This window comes from Salvelinus namaycush, chromosome 17 (genome assembly GCF_016432855.1).
Source record: "Salvelinus namaycush isolate Seneca chromosome 17, SaNama_1.0, whole genome shotgun sequence".
NCBI classification, from domain to species: Eukaryota; Metazoa; Chordata; class Actinopteri; order Salmoniformes; family Salmonidae; genus Salvelinus; species Salvelinus namaycush.
Window position 1 is genome coordinate 23,449,529 of NC_052323.1, and position 19,698 is coordinate 23,469,226.

The 19,698-nt window shown below is 43.8% G+C and overlaps 1 protein-coding gene across 2 annotated transcripts in view; it reads right to left on the bottom strand.

Moving 5' to 3' along the window:
* Nucleotides 1–19,698, bottom strand: part of snx25 (sorting nexin 25) — a 57,609-nt gene that overhangs the window by 26,146 nt on the left and 11,765 nt on the right. For both annotated transcript variants that reach the window (XM_039012471.1, XM_039012472.1), the window contains 5 exons: nt 17,460–17,632; nt 15,050–15,236; nt 6,724–6,794; nt 5,360–5,550; nt 134–265 (listed from right to left, as the gene is read on the bottom strand). In XM_039012471.1, coding sequence (XP_038868399.1) covers nt 134–265; nt 5,360–5,550; nt 6,724–6,794; nt 15,050–15,236; nt 17,460–17,632 — 754 coding nt within the window. The remainder of the gene's footprint in view (nt 1–133; nt 266–5,359; nt 5,551–6,723; nt 6,795–15,049; nt 15,237–17,459; nt 17,633–19,698) is intronic.

Consider the following 19,698-nt stretch of genomic DNA (forward strand, 5'->3'; position numbering starts at 1 on the left):
TTCAGCTTTAATAGACAGATTCAGTTTCCCCACAAGTCTCAGAGTAATGTTACCTGTCGGAGATATTTTACATGATGTCAGTAGTCACTAACACTGGCTTAACGTTTGCTTTTGGAGGATGTGACAACTTTACCTTATTGGCAGTCTTGAGCATCTCCACTAGCTCCCAGAAGCTGATGAGAGCCCTCTTGTCCACTCGCTCCATGTAGACACGGAAGTGCTCCCGGAACCCTGGGTTAGACATGATCTCTTCAAATTGGAGGATCTACAGGGAACAGGCAGAACACAGGGGGTTTACATAGAGGCTTTTGATCCAGCCCTGCTCAAACATTTTAGATAAAACCACACTAAATATAATCTTGTCACCAAATAATTGATTTAAACACACTATTTTGCAATGGTCTACAGTAGCTGCAACAGCACTCTGTAGGGTAGCACCATGGTGTAGCCAGAGAACAGCTAGCTTTCGTCCTCCTCTGGGTATATTGACTTCAATAAAAAAAAAAAACTAGGAGGCTCATGGTTCTCACCCCCTTCCATAGACTTAGTCATTATGACAACTTCCGGAGTACGTCCTCCAACCTATCAGAGCTCTTGCAGCATGAACTGACATGTTGTCCAGCCAATAAAAGGATCAGAGAATGAATCTAGTACTGAAAAGCATAAGCTACAGCTAGCTAGCACTGTAGCGCATAAAATGTGGTGAGTAGTTGTCTGAGAAAGACAACAGTTTTGAACAAATTAATTTAGTCTCAAAATGAAGGAAAAGCAAGAGACATATTCATTATTTGAAGTCCACAAACAAAGGGACAAGGTGAGGAGAGTGTGTATAGATGGAAAAAGGAATCCAACGTGGCTGCTACAAAAGTGAACTGTGTTTACGTGTGATCAGGGGTGTATTCATTCCACCGATTCTGTTGAAAAAGTTTCTTAAACGGAAGCAAACGGAGCGAAACGGGGATAAACATACCTGAAGTTGTCCAATAGAAACTGATTACACCCTATATCAGCTAAATGCAGGTAAGAATGTGTCACTGTCTGACCATTTATTAACTTGGCCAAAGCTTTTGATTCGGTAGACCATTCCATTCTTGTGGGCTGGCTAAGGAGTATTGGTGTCTCCGAGGGGTCTTTGGCCTGGTTTGCTAACTACCGCTCTCAAAGATTGTAGTGTATAAAGTCAGAAAATCTGCTGTCTCAGCCACTGCCTGTCACCAAGGGAGTACCCCAAGGCTCAATCCTAGGCCCCATGCTCTTCTCAATTCACATCAACAACATAGCTCAGGCAGTAGGAAGCTCTCTCATCCATGTATATGCAGATGATACCGTCTTATACTCAGCTGGCATCTCCCTGAATTTTGTGTTAAATGCTCTACAACAAAGCTTTCTTAGTTCTCTACCCTTAACAACCTTGTTCTGAACACCTCCAAAACCCTCTTCCCACAGGTGTTATTACTACCTCTGAGAGTTTAGAGATTGAGGTAGTCACCTCATACAAGTACTTGGGAGTATGGCTAGACAGTGCACTGTCCTTCTCTCAGCACATATTAAAGCTGTAGGCCAAAGTTAAATCTAGACTTGGTTTCCTCTATCGTAATTGCTCCTCTTTCACCCCAGCTGCCAAACTAACCCTGATTCAGATGACCATCCTACCCATGCTAGGTTACAGAGACATCATTTATAAATCAGCAGGTAAGGGTGCTCTCGAGCAGCTAGATGTTCTTTACCATTTGGCCATCAGATTTGCCACCAATGCTCCTTATAGGACACATCAGTGCACTCTATACTCCTCTATAAACCCTTCGCAAGACCCACTGGTTGATGCTTATTTATAAAACCCTCTTAGGCCTCACTCCCCCCTATCTGGAGATATCTACTGCAGCCCTCATCCTCCACATACAACACCCGTTCTGCCAGTCACATTCTGTTAAAGGTCCCCAAAGCACACACATCCCTGGGTCGCTCCTCTTTTCAGTTCGCTGCAGCTAGAATGAGCTACAACAAACACTCAAAATGGACAATTTTATCTCAATCTCTTCATTCAAAGACTCAATCATGGACACTCTGTCAGCTGTGACTGCTATGTGTGGTGTATTGTTGTCTCTACCTTCTTGACCTTTGTGCTGTTGTCTATGCCCAATAATGTTTGTACCATGTTAAGTGCTGCTACCATGTTGTGTTGCTGCCATGCTATGTTGTTGTCTTAGGTCTCTATGTAGTGTTGTCTCTTGTTGTGATGTGCGTTTTGTCCTATATTTATAATGTATTAAAACATATATATATATATATATATATAAATAAATAAATAAATAAATAAAAGTGGCCCCATCCCCGCAGGCTGTCATTGTAAATAAGAATTTGTTCTTAACCGACTTGCCTAGTTAAATATAGGTTAAATAAGTCCTTAACCGACCTTAGTCCTTAGATGCGTTTACTTGCAGGCTGACTAGCAATGTATTGTGTTGCAATGTCCCTTACATTGGATGCCTAAATCGACTACAAAACAAGGGTAAGTGACATAATTCAAAAGGATATATTTTAAAAAAACTCCCCTGAAGTTCGCGATTCACAAATTAATATTAATATTTTTTTCAATATTTTGAGTCGCATGATTCGATTGAACCGAATCCCATCTAATACAACGGCGAAGTGAATCCTTTGTTTCGTCAAAAAGAACCGTTGAAAAGAATCATATGAATCATTCAAAAATTTTAATCAACTTTGTTTGGCCTTAGTCGCGAGTGTCTGTGGAAGGTTTTGGGGGATATGACGAAAATATTCAAACATGATAACACTAGCTAAACAGTTAACTAGAGGGTACAATATGTTTTGAATTGGCTACCTAATTAGTTATTAATTTGTTCTCTATCATATTTTACACACTAGGCCTACCTGCTGCTGTCTCTGTCCTTGAAAAACGTCCCACTCGTCGTGCACACATGCAAGTGATGCGCTTAAACACACATGCGCTAAAGCGTCATTCCGATCCTGGCTGATATGTAGATTTTTATTTGATTGTTAAAATATATTTTTAAACTGTGCCTAAATATATTACACTAACAAATTCTTAAAATAAAATTCCAAAACTGAGGGCTGGAAAACACAATTGTAAAATGTCATGACTTTTCCAGGATTTTCATGACTACAGGAACCCTGAATACTGGCCCCAGAGAACAGCAGACTCTGCATCCCAAATGGCACCCAATTGCCTATCTAGGTCACTACCTTTAAACACAGGGCTATGGTCAAAAGTATTCCACTATGTAGGGAACAGGGAAAGGGGGGGGGGATTCCTAGTCAGTTTAACTGAAATGTGTCTTCTGCATTTAACTCAACCCCTCTGAATCAGAATAGGGTGGCAGCCAGTCAATAAATGCCATTGATTTGAAGGTTAGCCAGCCAATTTAAAGGTGACAACAAAAATGTACAGAGTGGAGCACCACTCAGTGTGGTGAAGAGACCTGGGGTTATTCATCACTGCCAGATACAGACACTGTGCTCGTCAAAAACATTGAGAGCTCAGCCATCATGTCGTTACGGGACTAATGGGCCAATGTTCCAACAGGGTGTTCAGGGTGGGCTGACACAAACTGCATCCCAAACAGCACCCCATTTTCTACAAAGTGCACTACTTTGACCAGAGCCCCATCCGATCAGTTACTGAACTCCAGATAAGGGAATGCCAGGTCCACATTCATTAAAGCTCAGTCATCTGGGACTGCAGAGGAGTCAAAGTAATGTTTAATGACACTCAAATACAGTTACAATATGAACTAATGTAATGAACTGGGAGGCAATAAGGTCTTCCTCTCCCTGCTGTAATTATCCTCTATAGGGAACCTCTGGGCATGTCAACACAGTCCTCACTGTGAAATGCCAAAGGGCTCAGTGTATGTGTGTGCTGTAGATATTACACTGTCAAACAAACACATGGCTGTTCTGCCGTCTTGGCTGTTCTGCCGTCTTGGCTGTTCTGCCGTCTTGGCTGTTCTGCCGTGTGATAAAACAGGATTTCATCTGCTACAGGCACTTTGTCAGAGTTTAGAGGGTTTAGAGCATGTGTCAAACTCATTCCTCGGAGGGCCGATCGTCTGCAGGTTTTTGCTCCTCCCTTGTACTTGATTGATGAAGTAAGTTCAAATTAGTAAGGAACTCCCCTCACCTGGTTGTCGAGTTCTTAATTGAAAGTAAAAAAATCAAAGACCAGCCGACACTACATGGAATGAGTTTGACCCCTGGTTTAGAGGGATTAGCAGGACGTGTACTCCGAGCATGCGCTGACCAACTGGCAAGTGCTTCACTGACATTTTCAAACGGTCTCTGACTGAGTCTGTAATACCAACATGTTTCAAGCAGACCACCATAGTCCCTGTGCCCAAGAACACCAAGGTAACCTGCTTAAAATGACTACCAACCCGTAGCACTCACGTCTGTAGCCATGAAAGGCCGGTCATGGCTCACATCAACACCATCATCACAGAAACCCTAGACCCACTCCAATTAGCATACCACCCCAACACATCCTCAGATGACACAATCTCTATTGCACTCCACACTGCCCTTTCACACCTGGACAAAAGGAACACATACGTAAGAATGCTGTTCTACAGCTGCACCATCGAGAGCATCCTAATTGGTTGCGTCACCGCCTGGTATAGCAACTGCTCGGCATCCAACCGCAAAGCGCTACAGAGGGTAGAGCATACGGCTCAGTACATCACTGTGGCCAAGCTTCCTGCCATCCAGGACCTCTATACCAGGCGGTGTCAGAGGAAGGAATTGCTAAAAATTGCCAAAGACACCAGCCACCCTAGTCATAGACTGTTCTCTCTGCTACCGCATGGCAAGAGGTACCGGAGCACCAAGTCTAGGTCCAAAAGGCTTCTGATCAGCTTCTACCCCCAAGCTATAAGACTGCTGAACAGTTAATCAAATGGCTACCCAAACTATTTGCATTGACCCCCCCCCCCCCCCCCCTTTTTTTAACGCTGCTGCTACTCTTTGTTTATCATCTATGCACCCCTACCTACATGTACATATTACCTCGACTAACCTGTACCCCCGCACACTGACTCGGTACTCCCTGTATAAATAGCCTCGTTACTGTTATTTTATTGTGTTGCTTTTTTAAAAACTTAGTTTATTTAGTAAATATTTTCTTAACTGCATTGTTGGTTAAGGGCTTGTAAGTAAGCATTTCACCTGTTGTATTCAGCGCATGTAGCAATATCATTTTTTGTGATTAGAGAGTTGAGGGTTTTTTAGATTTAGAGGGTTTAGAGCAAAGGGACTGCAGACAGACTGACATAAACCCCAGCCAAACATCAACACTGGGCACTGTGTGTGTGTGTAGTCATACCCTCTGACTCTGGGGGCCCTCTCCCTCGTCCGTGCAGCCCTCCTCCTGCTGTTCGTAGTTGGGGCCTCCCAGGAGACGGATGCGTTTTTCACACTGCTTCTTGGCCACAGTCAGCTGGTTGATGTAGCGCTTCATGTTGCGTGCTCTGAGCAGGTCGGCCTTCATGGCTGCAGTCTCCTTCCCTTTACTGTCTGTAGGGACGAGTTGTTGGAGGACATCTTAGTGTATTTAAAATATACGGTTGATCAGTTAAATACCACCACGGAGGCCACAGATGCTTTAATCCAAAGATTTGATAGGTTAATCAAAGCGAACACCAAAGACAAAGGCACAGCCCTTCAAATAGTGATGAGAGAAGAGATTCTTTATCAACCTTGTATTGAGACCAATAAAACTAGCTCCCTCAGACAGAGAGAACAACAGAACCCTGCAGGTCTCAGACAGACAGGAGATGGGACATGAATTCTTCAGATAAATTGACACTATTGAGTTCCACACCATCCCCATTACTGTGTTAGGATGATTCAGACAACTCATGTTACATCTATTTTCAACATGACGTCTCTGGATGGACTAGAGGAGGGTGAATGAGAACATGACGCACTACGTTGTGGAGGAAACATCATCTGCCCTTCTACAAACATAACTCAATTTCCCCCCTGTACAGCGGTAATGAAAGCCTGGCTGGGAGGCAGATGGGGTGAGACAGAGGATCAAGTGAACAGCTTTTAGCTCACATTGGAGTTGCCACAATGTCTTTCTCATTCATCACATACAAATCATCCCCCCTCTTTCTGAATCGTATCGCTCAATTCATCTGAGAAAGGGTGAAGACTGACAACGGCAGCCTCTCCTTTCTGCTGTGTGAGAGATCAGTCAGTGAATGACATTTAGCTTCCAGCCTGTCAGTTTCCAGTCCACTGCCCATCGCAGCTCGCTGAGAAAGAGAGAATATTAAAGTGTCGCAGCTTGCTGAGAGAGAAACATTTTAATGCATTCACTGGCTCAAAGAACCTTTGCCTCATAGGAAATTTCCGGTGAATTTCTCTGGATAATCACTGTGCCGACGCCTTGGTAACTGCCCAGCTGTCAATCATAGCTCTTAGTCATAGATGCAACAAACTCCATTGACATCAGAGCTGTTATATGCCTGGACCCGTACGCATAAAGCATCTCAGAGTAGGAGTGCTGATCTAGAATCAGTTTTCCTTTTTAGTTCACATTAAATAAGATTACATGGACAGGGGGGGACCTGATCCTAGATCAGCACTCCTACTCTTGATGCTTTGTGAATACGGTCTAGAACACAGCCTGTAGCTAAAGGTTGTTCACTAGAGGCAGTGGAGTTGTTGTTCATAGCCTACCTTTCTGTTTCTTCAGCTGGGGGAGGCTGCTGATGGTGGTGGCCTGAATGATCTCCACAACGATCTGGTACCTACAGAAGGAGAGAGAGGAAGAAGTTAGGAAGGGAGAAGAGACGGGAAGAACAAAAAGGAGTTGTTTCAGCTGGACTACCGTACCATTAGTATAATTGAAAACAGGACGTCATCCTGTAGGCCTGCCCAAAGAGCCACCCGTTACAATAGTAAGATGGATGTCATTTATGGTTAAGTATCAGAAGGTAGGAAAGCCATGGTGGTGCAGAGAACATTTAGTTTGAATTTCACATCCCAATTACAGGTGAAATAAGCCATTAAAGTGCCAATGAAACGATGACTCCAAGCAAGTGGAGATGACACCAATTGCAATCATTTTGCGTTCTCACTGCCTCATACCATGCCTCGCCTCAAATGACCAGAGACGTCAAATAAATGTAATAGACTGCAGGGCCCCATAGAATGGTGTTGAATATTTAGCATGGAATATTGCTCCCTCTGGCACTCTCACAGACAGACTGGTTTGCATGTAATTACCTCATTGCAGTCAACTACAAGTAATGCTGAGGGTAGTTCAAGGCCATGTGACCTTGGATATGGGTAGATATGATTGGGATGATAACCATTGTATCCATCAGGAAATAATATTTGCGTCATACAGCATGTCATCTTAAGACTGACGTAGACACACATGCAACACGTCACTAACATTACATAGAGCATTAGCCATACAGTGCATTCGGAAAGTATTCAGACCCCTTGACTTTTTCCACATTTTGTTACGTTACAGCCTTATTCTGAAATGGATTAAATAAAACATTTCTCATCTATCTACGCACAATACCCCATAATGACAAAGCAAAAACGGGTTTTTAGAAATACCTTATTTACATCATTCCCTTTGCTATGAGACTCGAAATTGAGCTCAGGTGCATCCTGTTCCTATTGATCATCCTTCATCTGTTTCTACAACAGGAGTCCACTTGTGGTAAATTCAAATGGATTGGACATGATTTGGAAAGGCACACATGTCTACATAAAAAGAGCTCCGAGACAGGATTGTGTCGAGGCATAGATCTGGGGAAGGGTACCAAAAGACTTCTGCAGCATTGAAGGTCCGCAAGAACCCAGTGGCCTTCAGCATTCATAACTGGAAGAAGTTTGGAACCACCAAGATTCTTCCTAGAGCTGGCAGCCCAGCCAAACTGAGCAATTGGGGGAGAAGGGTCTTGGTCAGGGAGGTGACCAGGAACCCAGTGGCCACTGACAGAGCTCTAGAGTTTCTCTGTGGAAATAGAACCTTCCATGCCAAGCGTCACATCTGGAGGAAAGCTGGCACCACCCCTACTGTGAAGCATGGTGGTGGCAGCATCATGCTGTGGGGATGTTTTTCAGCAGCAGGAAATGGGAGACTAGTCAGGATCGAGGGAAAGATGAACGGAGCAAAGTACAGAGAGAACCTTGATGAAACCCTGCTCCAGAGCACTCAGGACCTCAGACTGGGGTGTCCTTGAGTGGCCCAGCCAGAGCCCGGACTTGAACATCTCTGGTGAGACCTGAAAATAGCTGTGCAGCAACACTCCCCATCCAACCTGACAGTGCTTGAGAGGATCTGCAGAGAAAAATGGGAGAAACTCCCCAAATACAGGTGTGCCAAGCTTGTAGCGTCATACCCAAGAGGACTCAAGGCTGTAATCGCTTAATACATTAACAAAAAATTCTAAAAACCCGTTTTTGATTTGTCATTACGGGGTATTGACACAATACAGCACAAAATAGACAGAAGGCATCATCAACCACTGCCTGTATGGGAACACTGTATGTGTCCCAAATGGAACACTATTCCCTATATAGTAAACTACATTTAACCAGGGCCCATGTCTCTGGTCAAAAGCAGTGCACTATATAGGGAATAGGCTGATTTAAATTATTCATTTACCATATTTTATAAATGTTTGCATTGAACTTGAAAACATGTCTGTTTTGAGTATATGTTGGCTAACCCCTGACCCATTTAAGCAATGTTTTGTCAATATTCACTGTTCTGCAACATATGCTTAAACAATTGAAGTATTTGCTGTGTATTACAGTGATATAAACGCCCCTGTTTTAGAGACATGTTGTAGTGATAAGGGACGTTAGCTTTATAAAATGTTTTATTTTCCAATTCTATAAAAACATGCCAAAATGCTTAAAAAAAATGAGCCCTGGAGCATTATAGTGGAATAAAACAGACCCAAAAGAAGTTGAGATTTGTATTACATATTTGAATAAACAATCAAGGTGTTTAAACACTTGGACAATAGAAACAATTGTGATGTAAAACCCCCGTTACAGTGATGTAAAACCCCCGTTACAGTGATGTAAAACCCCCGTTTTAGAGACCTGTTATACTGATATAACCCCCCCCCTGTTTTAGAGACCTGTTACAGTGATATAAAACCCCCCTGTTACACTGATATAAAACCTACACTGATATAATTCCCTGATAAAGCGCTTTGCTACAGTACATGTCATCTTACTGAAGCTCAGTTCCCATGGAAACCCAGCAGTAAGGTATACGGACAGGGCAGGTTCAGTGTAATTTAAGCTAGAGCTCTTCGTCATCAGTGGGCTTAAATATGGTTACATCTACCATGCTAAGCTAGCTCATTTAGCTGTCTGGATACTGCAATTATCTCGCAAGTGAAAAGCCTTATATCCAACAGGTAGCCTAGCGGTTAAGAGCGTTGGGCCAATAACAAAAAGGTCGCTGGTTCGAATCCGCCGATGTGCCCTTATGCAACGCACTTATCCCTAATTGCTCCTGTAAGTCAGCTCTGATAAAGAGCCTCTGTTAAATGCCTAAAAAGTAAATCCACTGGTTTAAACTGTTGGACACGGCAAGAGAACAAACACATTAGCCAAAATGATTTCCGTAACTGAGAATCAGATCAGACACCTCTGGTAAACAGACTACCAACAGTAGATACATGAGTCATCCTTAGATAATGTAGCAGGCTGTCCTTGCAACATTTTAGCCAGCTGCTTAATACAAGAGAACATTGCCAAGGCTCAGAGTGCTTAAGAAAAAAATTGTTTACAATTGGATCAATATAGCTTCAAATTGGCAACGAAAGAAATAAAGGGTCTATATCTTGTGATCGATGTGGAGAACATGACTAGTTTTAACGATTAAAGCATATGAAATCGTTGCCTTTGAGTGTGCCATACAGAAAGATTGGACTGATCCACAGTTGTGATGGATCAGGTATTATAAGATGCTTTGCTGATTTATCATACACTAGTAACTACAGGGCATTCAATGTCTGCATCCCAAATGGCACCCTCATCCCTATAGAGTTCACTACCATAGGGCTCTGGTCAAAAGTAGCACACTATAGGGAATAGTGTGCCATTTGGGATGTATACATCCGTCCTCTAATGCAGTTTCTGATCGTCATGCACACGGCAGGCTGAACACCAGCTGCATGCACAGCGCCTTCAGAAAGTATTTATACCCCTTGACTTATTCCACATCTTGTATTATAGCCTGAATTCAAAATGGATTCAATATTTTTTTTTCCTCACCCATCTACACACAATACCCCATTATGACGAAGTAAAATCATGTTTAGAAATGTTTGCAAACTTAATTAAAATGAAATACAAAAATCATTTGCATAAGTATTCACACCCGAGTCAATACTTTGTAGAATATCTTTGGTGGTGATTGCAGCTTTGAGTCATCTTGGGTATGTCTGTATAAGCTTTGCACATCTGGATTTTCCCCCATTCTTCATTGCATATTTTCTCAAGCTCTGTTAAGTTAGATGGGGAGCAGCGGTCACATGCAGTGCTGTGGAGACTGTTGTCCTTCTGGCAGGTTCTCCTATCTCAGCCAAGGAACTCTGTAGTTCTGTCAGAGTGGTCGTTGGGTTCTTGGTCACCTCCCTGACAAAGGTCTTATTGCCCGGTTGCTCAGTTTGGTCAGACGGCCAGCTCTAGTCAGAGTTTGGGTAGTTCCATATTTTTTTCTCAATTTCCCGATGGAGACTACTGTGCTCTTGGAAACGTTCAACACTTTACAAATTATTTTAAAACCTTCCCCAGATATATGCCTCATCACAATTCTCTCAGAACTACGGACAGTTTCTTGGACTGCATGGTATAGTTTCTGCTCTGACATGCACTGTCAACTGTGGGACCTTGTCTAGACATGTGTGTTTGTAAATCACATCCAAACAATTGAAACTGGTCACAGGTGGACTCTAATCAAGCTGTAGTGACATTTCAAGGATGATTAAAAAATGTATTAGATGCACCTGAGCTCAATTTGAAGTGTCATAGCAAAGGGGTGTGAATACTTACAGTTGGTCATTATGGGGTATTATGTGTAAATGGGTGAGAAGTGCTTTATTAAAATTTGAATTCAGGCTGTAACAAAATCTGGAATAAGTCAAGGGGCATGAATACTTTCTGAAGGCACTGTATTTATGTATGCATGTACACTGAGTGTAAAAAACATTAGCAACACCATCCTAATATTGAGCTGCAACCCCCTTTTACCCTCAGAACAGCCTGAATTCGTCAGGGCATGGACTCTACAAGGTGTCGAAAGTGTTCCACAGGGATGCTGGCCCATGTTGACTCCAACGCTTCCCACAGTTGTGTCAAGTTGGCTGGATGTCATTTGGGTGGTGGAAGTTTCCTGTGTGCGAGTGTGAAACTCAGCAGCGTTGCAGTTCTTGATACAAACAAGTGCGCCTGGCACCTTCTACCATACTCTGTTCGAAGGCACTTAAATATTTTGTCTGGCCCATTCACCCTCTGAATGGCACACATACAATACAGCTCTCAAATTGTCTCAAAGCTTAAAAATAATTATTTAACCGGTGTGTGTGCGCACACACACACACACTTCGGAAACTATTCAGACCTCTTAACAAAATGTGGAAAAAGTTACGGTACACCTTATTCTAAAATTTATTTATTTTTAAATATCCTCAATCTACACACAATACCCCATAATGACAAAGCGAAAACAGGTTCAGACATTTTTGTAAATGTATAAAAATACAACAAAAAGACCTTATTTACGTAAGTATTCAAACCCTTTGCTTTGAGACTTGAAATTGAGCTGAGGTGCATTCTGTTTCCATTGATCATCCTTAAGATGCATCTACAACTTGGAGTCAACCTGTAGAAAGGCACACACCTGTCTATATAAAGTCCCACAGTTGACAGTGCACATCAGAGCAAAAATCAAGCAGGACAGAGTTCCTTTATCTAGTGTCTGTGTTCTTTTGCCCATCTTAATGTTTTCTTTTTATTGGCCAGTCTGCCTAGAAGGCCAGCATCCCGGAGCCGCCTCTTCACTGTTGACTTTGAGACTGGTGTTTTGCGGGTTCTATTTAATGAAGCTGCCAGTTGAGGACTTGAGGCGTCTGTTTCTCAAACTAGACACTAATGTACTTGTCCTCTTGCTCAGTTGTGCACTGGGGCCTCCCACTCCTCTTTCTATTCTGGTTAGAGCCAGTTTGCTCTGTTCTGTGAAGGGAGTAGTACACAGCGTTGCACCAGATCTTCAGTTTCTTGGCAATTTCTCGCATGGAATAGCCTTCATTTCTCAGAACAAGAATAGACTGACGAGATTCAGAAGAAAGTTCTTTGTTTTTGGCCATTTTGAGCCTGTAATCGAACCCACAAATGCTGATGCTCCAGACAATCAACTAGTCTAAAGGACAGTTTTGTTGCTTCTTTAATCAGACCAAGTTTCAGCTGTGCTAACATAATTGCAAAAGGGTTTTCTAATGATAAATTAGCCTTTTAAAATGCTAAACTTGGATTAGCTAACACAACATGCCATTGGAACACAGGAGTGATGGTTGCTGATAATGGGAAATGACGCTTATGTAGATATTCCATAAAATCTGGCGTTTCCAGCTATAATAGTCATTTACAACATTAACAATATCTACACTGTATTTCTGATCAATTTGATGTCATTTTAAAAATGGACAACAAAAAAAAGTGCTTTTCTTTCAAAAACAAGGACATTTCTAAGTGACCCCAAACTTTTGAACGGTAGTGTATGTATGGACACTGAGTGTACAAAACATTAGGAAAACATGCTCTGTCCATGAGACGGACCAAGTGAAAGCTATGATCCCTTATGACCCAGCCAGCGTCGCGGTGTTAGGTCGACAGGCTGACCCAGCCAGCCAGCCAGCGTCGCGGTGTTAGGTCGACAGGCTGACCCAGCCAGCCAGCCAGCGTCGCGGTGTTAGGTCGACAGGCTGACCCAGCCAGCCAGCCAGCGTCGCGGTGTTAGGTCGACAGGCTGACCCAGCCAGCCAGCCAGCGTCGCGGTGTTAGGTCGACAGGCTGACCCAGCCAGCCAGCCAGCGTCGCGGTGTTAGGTCGACAGGCTGACCCAGCCAGCCAGCCAGCGTCGCGGTGTTAGGTCGACAGGCTGACCCAGCCAGCCAGCCAGCGTCGCGGTGTTAGGTCGACAGGCTGACCCAGCCAGCCAGCCAGCGTCGCGGTGTTAGGTCGACAGGCTGACCCAGCCAGCCAGCCAGCGTCGCGGTGTTAGGTCGACAGGCTGACCCAGCCAGCCAGCCAGCGTCGCGGTGTTAGGTCGACAGGCTGACCCAGCCAGCCAGCCAGCGTCGCGGTGTTAGGTCGACAGGCTGACCCAGCCAGCCAGCCAGCGTCGCGGTGTTAGGTCGACAGGCTGACCCAGCCAGCCAGCCAGCGTCGCGGTGTTAGGTCGACAGGCTGACCCAGCCAGCCAGCCAGCGTCGCGGTGTTAGGTCGACAGGCTGACCCAGCCAGCCAGCGTCGCGGTGTTAGGTCGACAGGCTGACCCAGCAAGCGTTGCGGTGTTAGGTCGACAGGCTGACTTAATAAAATAGAGCCTGCACACTCACAAGCTCCACCACGTACCTTATTCACTAACACAAGCTCCACCTCGTACCTTTATTCACTAACACAAGCTCCACCTCGTACCTTTATTACCTAACAAACAATGTTTAGATCCTACAAGAAACTTCGTCAGGTTGGCATGGCTCATAAGAGTGTGGCGCTGGAGGGAGGGAGGGAGTAATGACTGTAGCCTGCAGGAGAGCTGAACACAGCCCAACACCAAGAGGAGGTAAAGCACCCTGATCAGAGGCTGCAGCCAGGGATTGTTTTGGTCCTAGTGTCATTTCATGAAAAGCTGCGCTGTATGTCAATGACAGAGAAACACAGGGCTGTGACAAGGGGAGAGGGAATCACGAATGAGGCTGTCAGACAGGAGAGCTCTCTATGCTTAGGGACACAGAGAAGCAGGTATATAGAGGCTCACAAACACACAGGTTTGTCACTCAGGGTGGCTTAAGGTGAATAGTGCTCAGCGATTAAATGACATTGCGTTTTTTAAATAACTAATTGACCGAAGTTGCTTTAATTATTTGAATTCCATTTAGTTTGGGCTTTTTTCTGTGTGCTCAACGCACCTTTTGTCTAGAGAGATCTCTCTGGGACATGTTGTCCAACTCATAATAGTTAAGAGCAGAAAACATGGTAATTAACTACAATGACCAGAATCCATTGCGCCTACAGCTGCCTGTTCTCATTGGTTCTTGCTGGGCAAGCATGCCTGTGGGGGCGGCAGACAGATAAAGTGGTTGTTAGGCATCTCTACCCAACAATACATCTAATTGATTGATAGTTGTTATTTAGCAGTTTTAAAAAGTATGACTTATCTACTTTGAAGTACTACTGAAATAGTGTTTGTCGTCAGACAGCAGGCAGCTAGCCAGGATGACTCTATTGATGACTCTTTTGGGAGCACTGAGATAAAAGGCTGTCTGGCTGATACTGCCTGAGCATAGATGAGATGATGACTTGGAATAAAATAACTAACATACACAACTGAAATATTTTATTAAAGTAATGTGAATAAGTTGTGGTTAGAGCCTAATAAGTGACAGTAAAGTGCAGTCACTCACTACCATCTTGTTTTGTGCTGTTACAGCATTGAACTCACATAATGCATGTATTGTTTAAAACATTTAAATTGATAATAAAAAATAAAAAACAAACCACAACCCGACGGGCTTCAAAAAGCACGAATCTCTCAGCACTAAAGGGGAGAGGCGGTGTGACGTGTTGGTATGATGACGCACGCAAGTCGGGGTGACACGAGACAGCGTGGTTGAGGTGTACGTGTCGGCATGGCTAATGAGAAAACTGGAGATCTTCTGTGTCAGTCAGGACATCGACACACATACGAGCCACACGCAGAAGCACTAGTAGGAGGAGGGTTGGGCTGCGCTGTCTGTACCTGAGCTGTTTGAGGAAGTCGATGTCTGAGGAGGAGCTGATGAGCTTGATGAACTCCTCGTAGGACGGGGCGTAGGTATAGGCCTTCTTGTGGTGCTCGTTGAGCTGCTCGCGGTGCTCCAGCTGAGAAAGCAGCATGAGGTTCAGGAAGTCTGGGTCACTCAGCACCTCCACCAGCGGCTTCAGCACTGCACACACACACAGTAGAAAACAGGCTTATAGTGTGGCATGCTCCAGCTTAATCATTTAGACACACACACGAGAACTAGCTAATATTGTCAAGTGACATCCTCTGACAGAAGCACAAACTAAAGAGCCATTGAATGTAAAAGCCTACTCTCTTCCTCAACCACACACTATCCTGGATTACCTTTACTACAATGGCATGTCTGGACTGCCTTCAGATATCACTGGCTATCTTAGTGGGCTTCTTCACATTTCATTTTTATGGAGGAGATAAATGTTTTATAAGGGAAGGGGTGACTCATACATGCTTACGCAAGAAGCCGTAAACAGCTGAACAGGTAAAGGCTGGCAGGCAGTAGACCAGGGCTATGTCCAAAATGGCTCCCTTTTCACTATATAATGCATTGCTTTTGACCAGGGCCCATAAGGGAGTGCACTTTGTAGAGCAGGGATTCCCAAACTCGGTCCTGGGCCCCCCCCTGTGCGCACATTTTGTTTTTCCCCCTAGCACTACACAGCTGATTCAAATAATCAACTCATAATTAAGCTTTGATTATTTGAATCAGCTGTGCACCAAACCTGCAAACATTTCTGAGTGCTGTGCTGCTGTGATGCAAAGCAAACTATGATTCCTCACACATAGCTGGTGGAATGGCTTTCTAAATGGTGATTTCATAGATAATCTCTGGCAAATGGAATCAGAGATTGGCCACTCCAGGCAGCCCCCAGCCTTGGTACAGAGGGCAGCGGTCAGTACATTTCCCCAGACTTCACCCTCTCTGGTTGTGTACAAAATGGCACCCTATTTCCTACAGAGTGCACTACTTTTGAACAATGCCCTATGCACTGTTCAAAAGTAGTGCACTACATTGGAAATAGGGTGCCATTTGGGAGGTACACCTCTCTCCACCCAGTCAGTCCTCCATGGAAACCCATAGAAGTACTAGAGCCTGGTTGAGCTCAGTTAGAATACAATGTCCCATTGTTCAAGAAATAAAATCTATCCTCAAATTGTATTACTTTGTTGTGAGATCAAATAAAATGAACAAATGCCCCCCAAAAACTGATAACATGTGAAACAATAACATTGAAATCTGATAACATATCTGACTAATGTCGAGCAGCACTAATGTCGAGCAGTAACGTTGAGCATTTTGGATGCTCTTAAAACAGAACCTCACCAACACCATGACAGGAGAGTGGAGTTATAACAGAACCTCACCAACACCATGACAGGAGAGTGGAGGTATAACAGAACCTCACCAACACCATGACAGGAGAGTGGAGGTATAACAGAACCTCACCAACACCATGACAGGAGAGTGGAGGTATAACAGAACCTCACCAACACCATGACAGGAGAGTGGAGGTATAACAGAACCTCACCAACACCATGACAGGAGAGTGGAGGTATAACAGAACCTCACCAACACCATGACAGGAGAGTGGAGGTATAACAGAACCTCACCAACACCATGACAGGAGAGTGGGGGTAAAAAACGGTGCAAATCTAACATGTTCAGTACCTTGAAGGAGGGATGTTGCTAAGTAACGGTGGTAATGAAGATATAATTAGGGGTCTGGAAGTATATTTTTGTCATCCATCTGTGCCTGCAAGATAAACAAAATCGCCCCCACACCTTGACAGCCCATTTAGCTCTGCCTCCTTGGTCTGCAGTCAGGCAGCCTTCACTGCTATTAACAGAACCACATCTGTGATGGCACAGCAAGTCAGTTCACAAGGAAGTAAAACCCTGTTGTGAAACACAGTCCTTTCTGATTGGTGTTGCCTTTTGCTTTTCCATATGACGTCACATGACGTCTTCAGAGACAGTCTAGAGTCATTAATATTTTAACACCAGCAAATATCTGGTTGTTCCCTGTTGTTTTTTGGTTAGTACAGCGAGAAGCATGCGAGAGCATTTCCCCTCCTCCTAACAGCATAAATACAGTAGCTGACAAGTCATCCAGTTGGAGCTCTGGCACATCATCCAGCCCACATCATTGCTCATCATGCCAGTGTTGCATGAAATAGATTTCCAATTCACTGCGTAAGGGTGCCATTTGGAACACAATTTCCCATAGGTTTTGGGCCCTGGTCAAAAGTAGTGCATAATAAAGGGTATAGGGTGCAATTTGGGACGCATGGTGAATCAGTCCCTGTGTTGAATGAATAATGGATGAGCTTTAGAGAGAGGACGGTGTGTCCCTGGCTGTCTGTGTACCTTTGGTGGTGATAACCTCCACTAGAACCACGCGCAGGCTGTAGGAGCGGGCGTCTCGTGTGGGCAGCAGGCACAGCATGAGCAGGCGGGCACAGCAGCGCAGGAACCGTAGCTCCTCCTCAGGGCTCTGCAGACACTGGTGAAGGGGGAAGGGCTTGGGCAACTCCTCCTGCCTGGGAGAGGGGGGGGTTAGAGAAGGGTGGGGCTCATCACAGAGCACACCCTGCTGTCTCCTACATTAACTTTTTTGTTCTGCACACTACAGAGGAGCGTTTCCTTACTGCACAGGCAATGCCAGTATCTTTGTGTAAGCTGATTACTGCTGATAAACTTAGTCAAATCAATGGAATTAATTGTAGCGCTTAGTTTTTTCCCCCCAATCGGACTCCAAGCAGGATAAAGGCTGGCCAGCCATCAGAGATTTGGTATTCAGCTTTAGAGGGCAATCTGTCCTCATGACATATCTCTGTACAGAGGGGCTGGAGAGAACATAGTTGATACTGATCCATACTGCAGTCACAGCTCTTTCATTTTAATGAGGCATGACACCAGGCATGACATAAGTGTGCATTTACTGGAAAGCCTACATACAGAAGTGTGCTTTGAACAAAACACACTCACCCCTACTTAAGACTATCCATTCACTATGATGGGTTTGTCAAAGTGAGCATCATCTTTGTGTAAATAAAGCTGCAGTCTTAAAAAAGACAAGTGACAAACCCATCATAGAACAATGTCATGGGAGCTCTGGGGGGCAGGGAACTCTGGGGGGGCAGATGTATCTGTCATGACGTTGCCTGTTTAGGTACATAAAGCCCATCCCCCTCTCCCTGCCACTCCCTGCCTCCTCCTTTCCTCCTTCAACCCATGCTGTGGTCACAGAGAGACGTCGTAAATTCCTGAGAATCTCCTCATGGCCAAACAGTATTAGAGAGAGGGTAAACTTTCAGGACAGAGGGTTTTCTTCCACCTCACAGAACTTGAGGTACGAACAGATTTCATGTTCCTGCAAAAGTATAAAAGATCGGTGAAGATTCCAGCTATTAACCGGTCCGTTTGTCACAATGTGGGAAACTCATGGGAGACTGTGTGGCTACATTACCATACCGCTGTTTGTATAATAACCTCAGATATGAGGTTTACATCTGTTTGTTGTATAAAATGAATGAGTGAGTATGATACTGTTTGTATAATTGTGTAATATGATTTTGGACTGTTTAATGAAGAAAAATACAAATCCCTTTTGATTTGAACTAAATCCGAGGACCCGCCCCTGAGCCCAGTTGGGTCAGATATCCTGAGACAGCCCCTCTCTGCAATTCCGAATAAAACCCAACTCTGAGAAATTATCAGTAGACCATGTTTTTTCTCCATAGGAGGAGAACAAAGGTTAAGTACCATTGCTGAATCTTTAACCATACCACGTGGTTAAACTCCTAGACGAATAAGAACAAGTCTTTGATATTGACTACTAGTCTGCAGCTAGGAATTCGGTATCATTGAACGCGAAGACAGACAACCGCCGAAACATCCATTCTATAACGAATGTCACTCTGAACTATCCACAATAACCAAGACAGAAAGACGGACCAAACTCTCCAACAAAAACTAACTTTTCTCCAGCAATCAAGACAACACACTGAGCGTAAATATATATATATTGATTGCAATTGTTCCCGAATGAGTGAGCGTTCATGTGTAAAGGATTAGCATGTCAATTGTTATAATTATGGACTCTGTAGTGACTTCTTAGTCGAACACAATTTTCCCTTTGTCTAACAAGCCGCCATGCCGGTTCAGCCCACTAGGGCATATTTCTCCCATCATTTCATGTAACTATTTTAAGTTTGTTTGTTTATGCATTTCTGTGAATTACTTAGTAATAAATAAATGATTTAAGACAATTGATGTATGGATGACTCATAGTGAAGACTGGGTTCGTGCAGATAACCAACAATTTACGACGTTTGGAATGAGACTAACGTGAGGTAAAATAAATAAATCATTAATCAGAAGACTATTGATCAGATATGAAAATATCTGAAAGGTTATATTGGGAAATTATAACTTTGTAATCTGACTACTTTCCCTGGTGCTCCCAAATTCATAGTTAATTAGTTACGTTATTATTTAGTTGATCGCGTAATAACTAATTACAGAGAATCTTTGAAAAAAAACTATAAGTCTTCAATTTAATGATAGCAAAGACATATCTCAGCAGTTTTGGTCAGTGCATCTG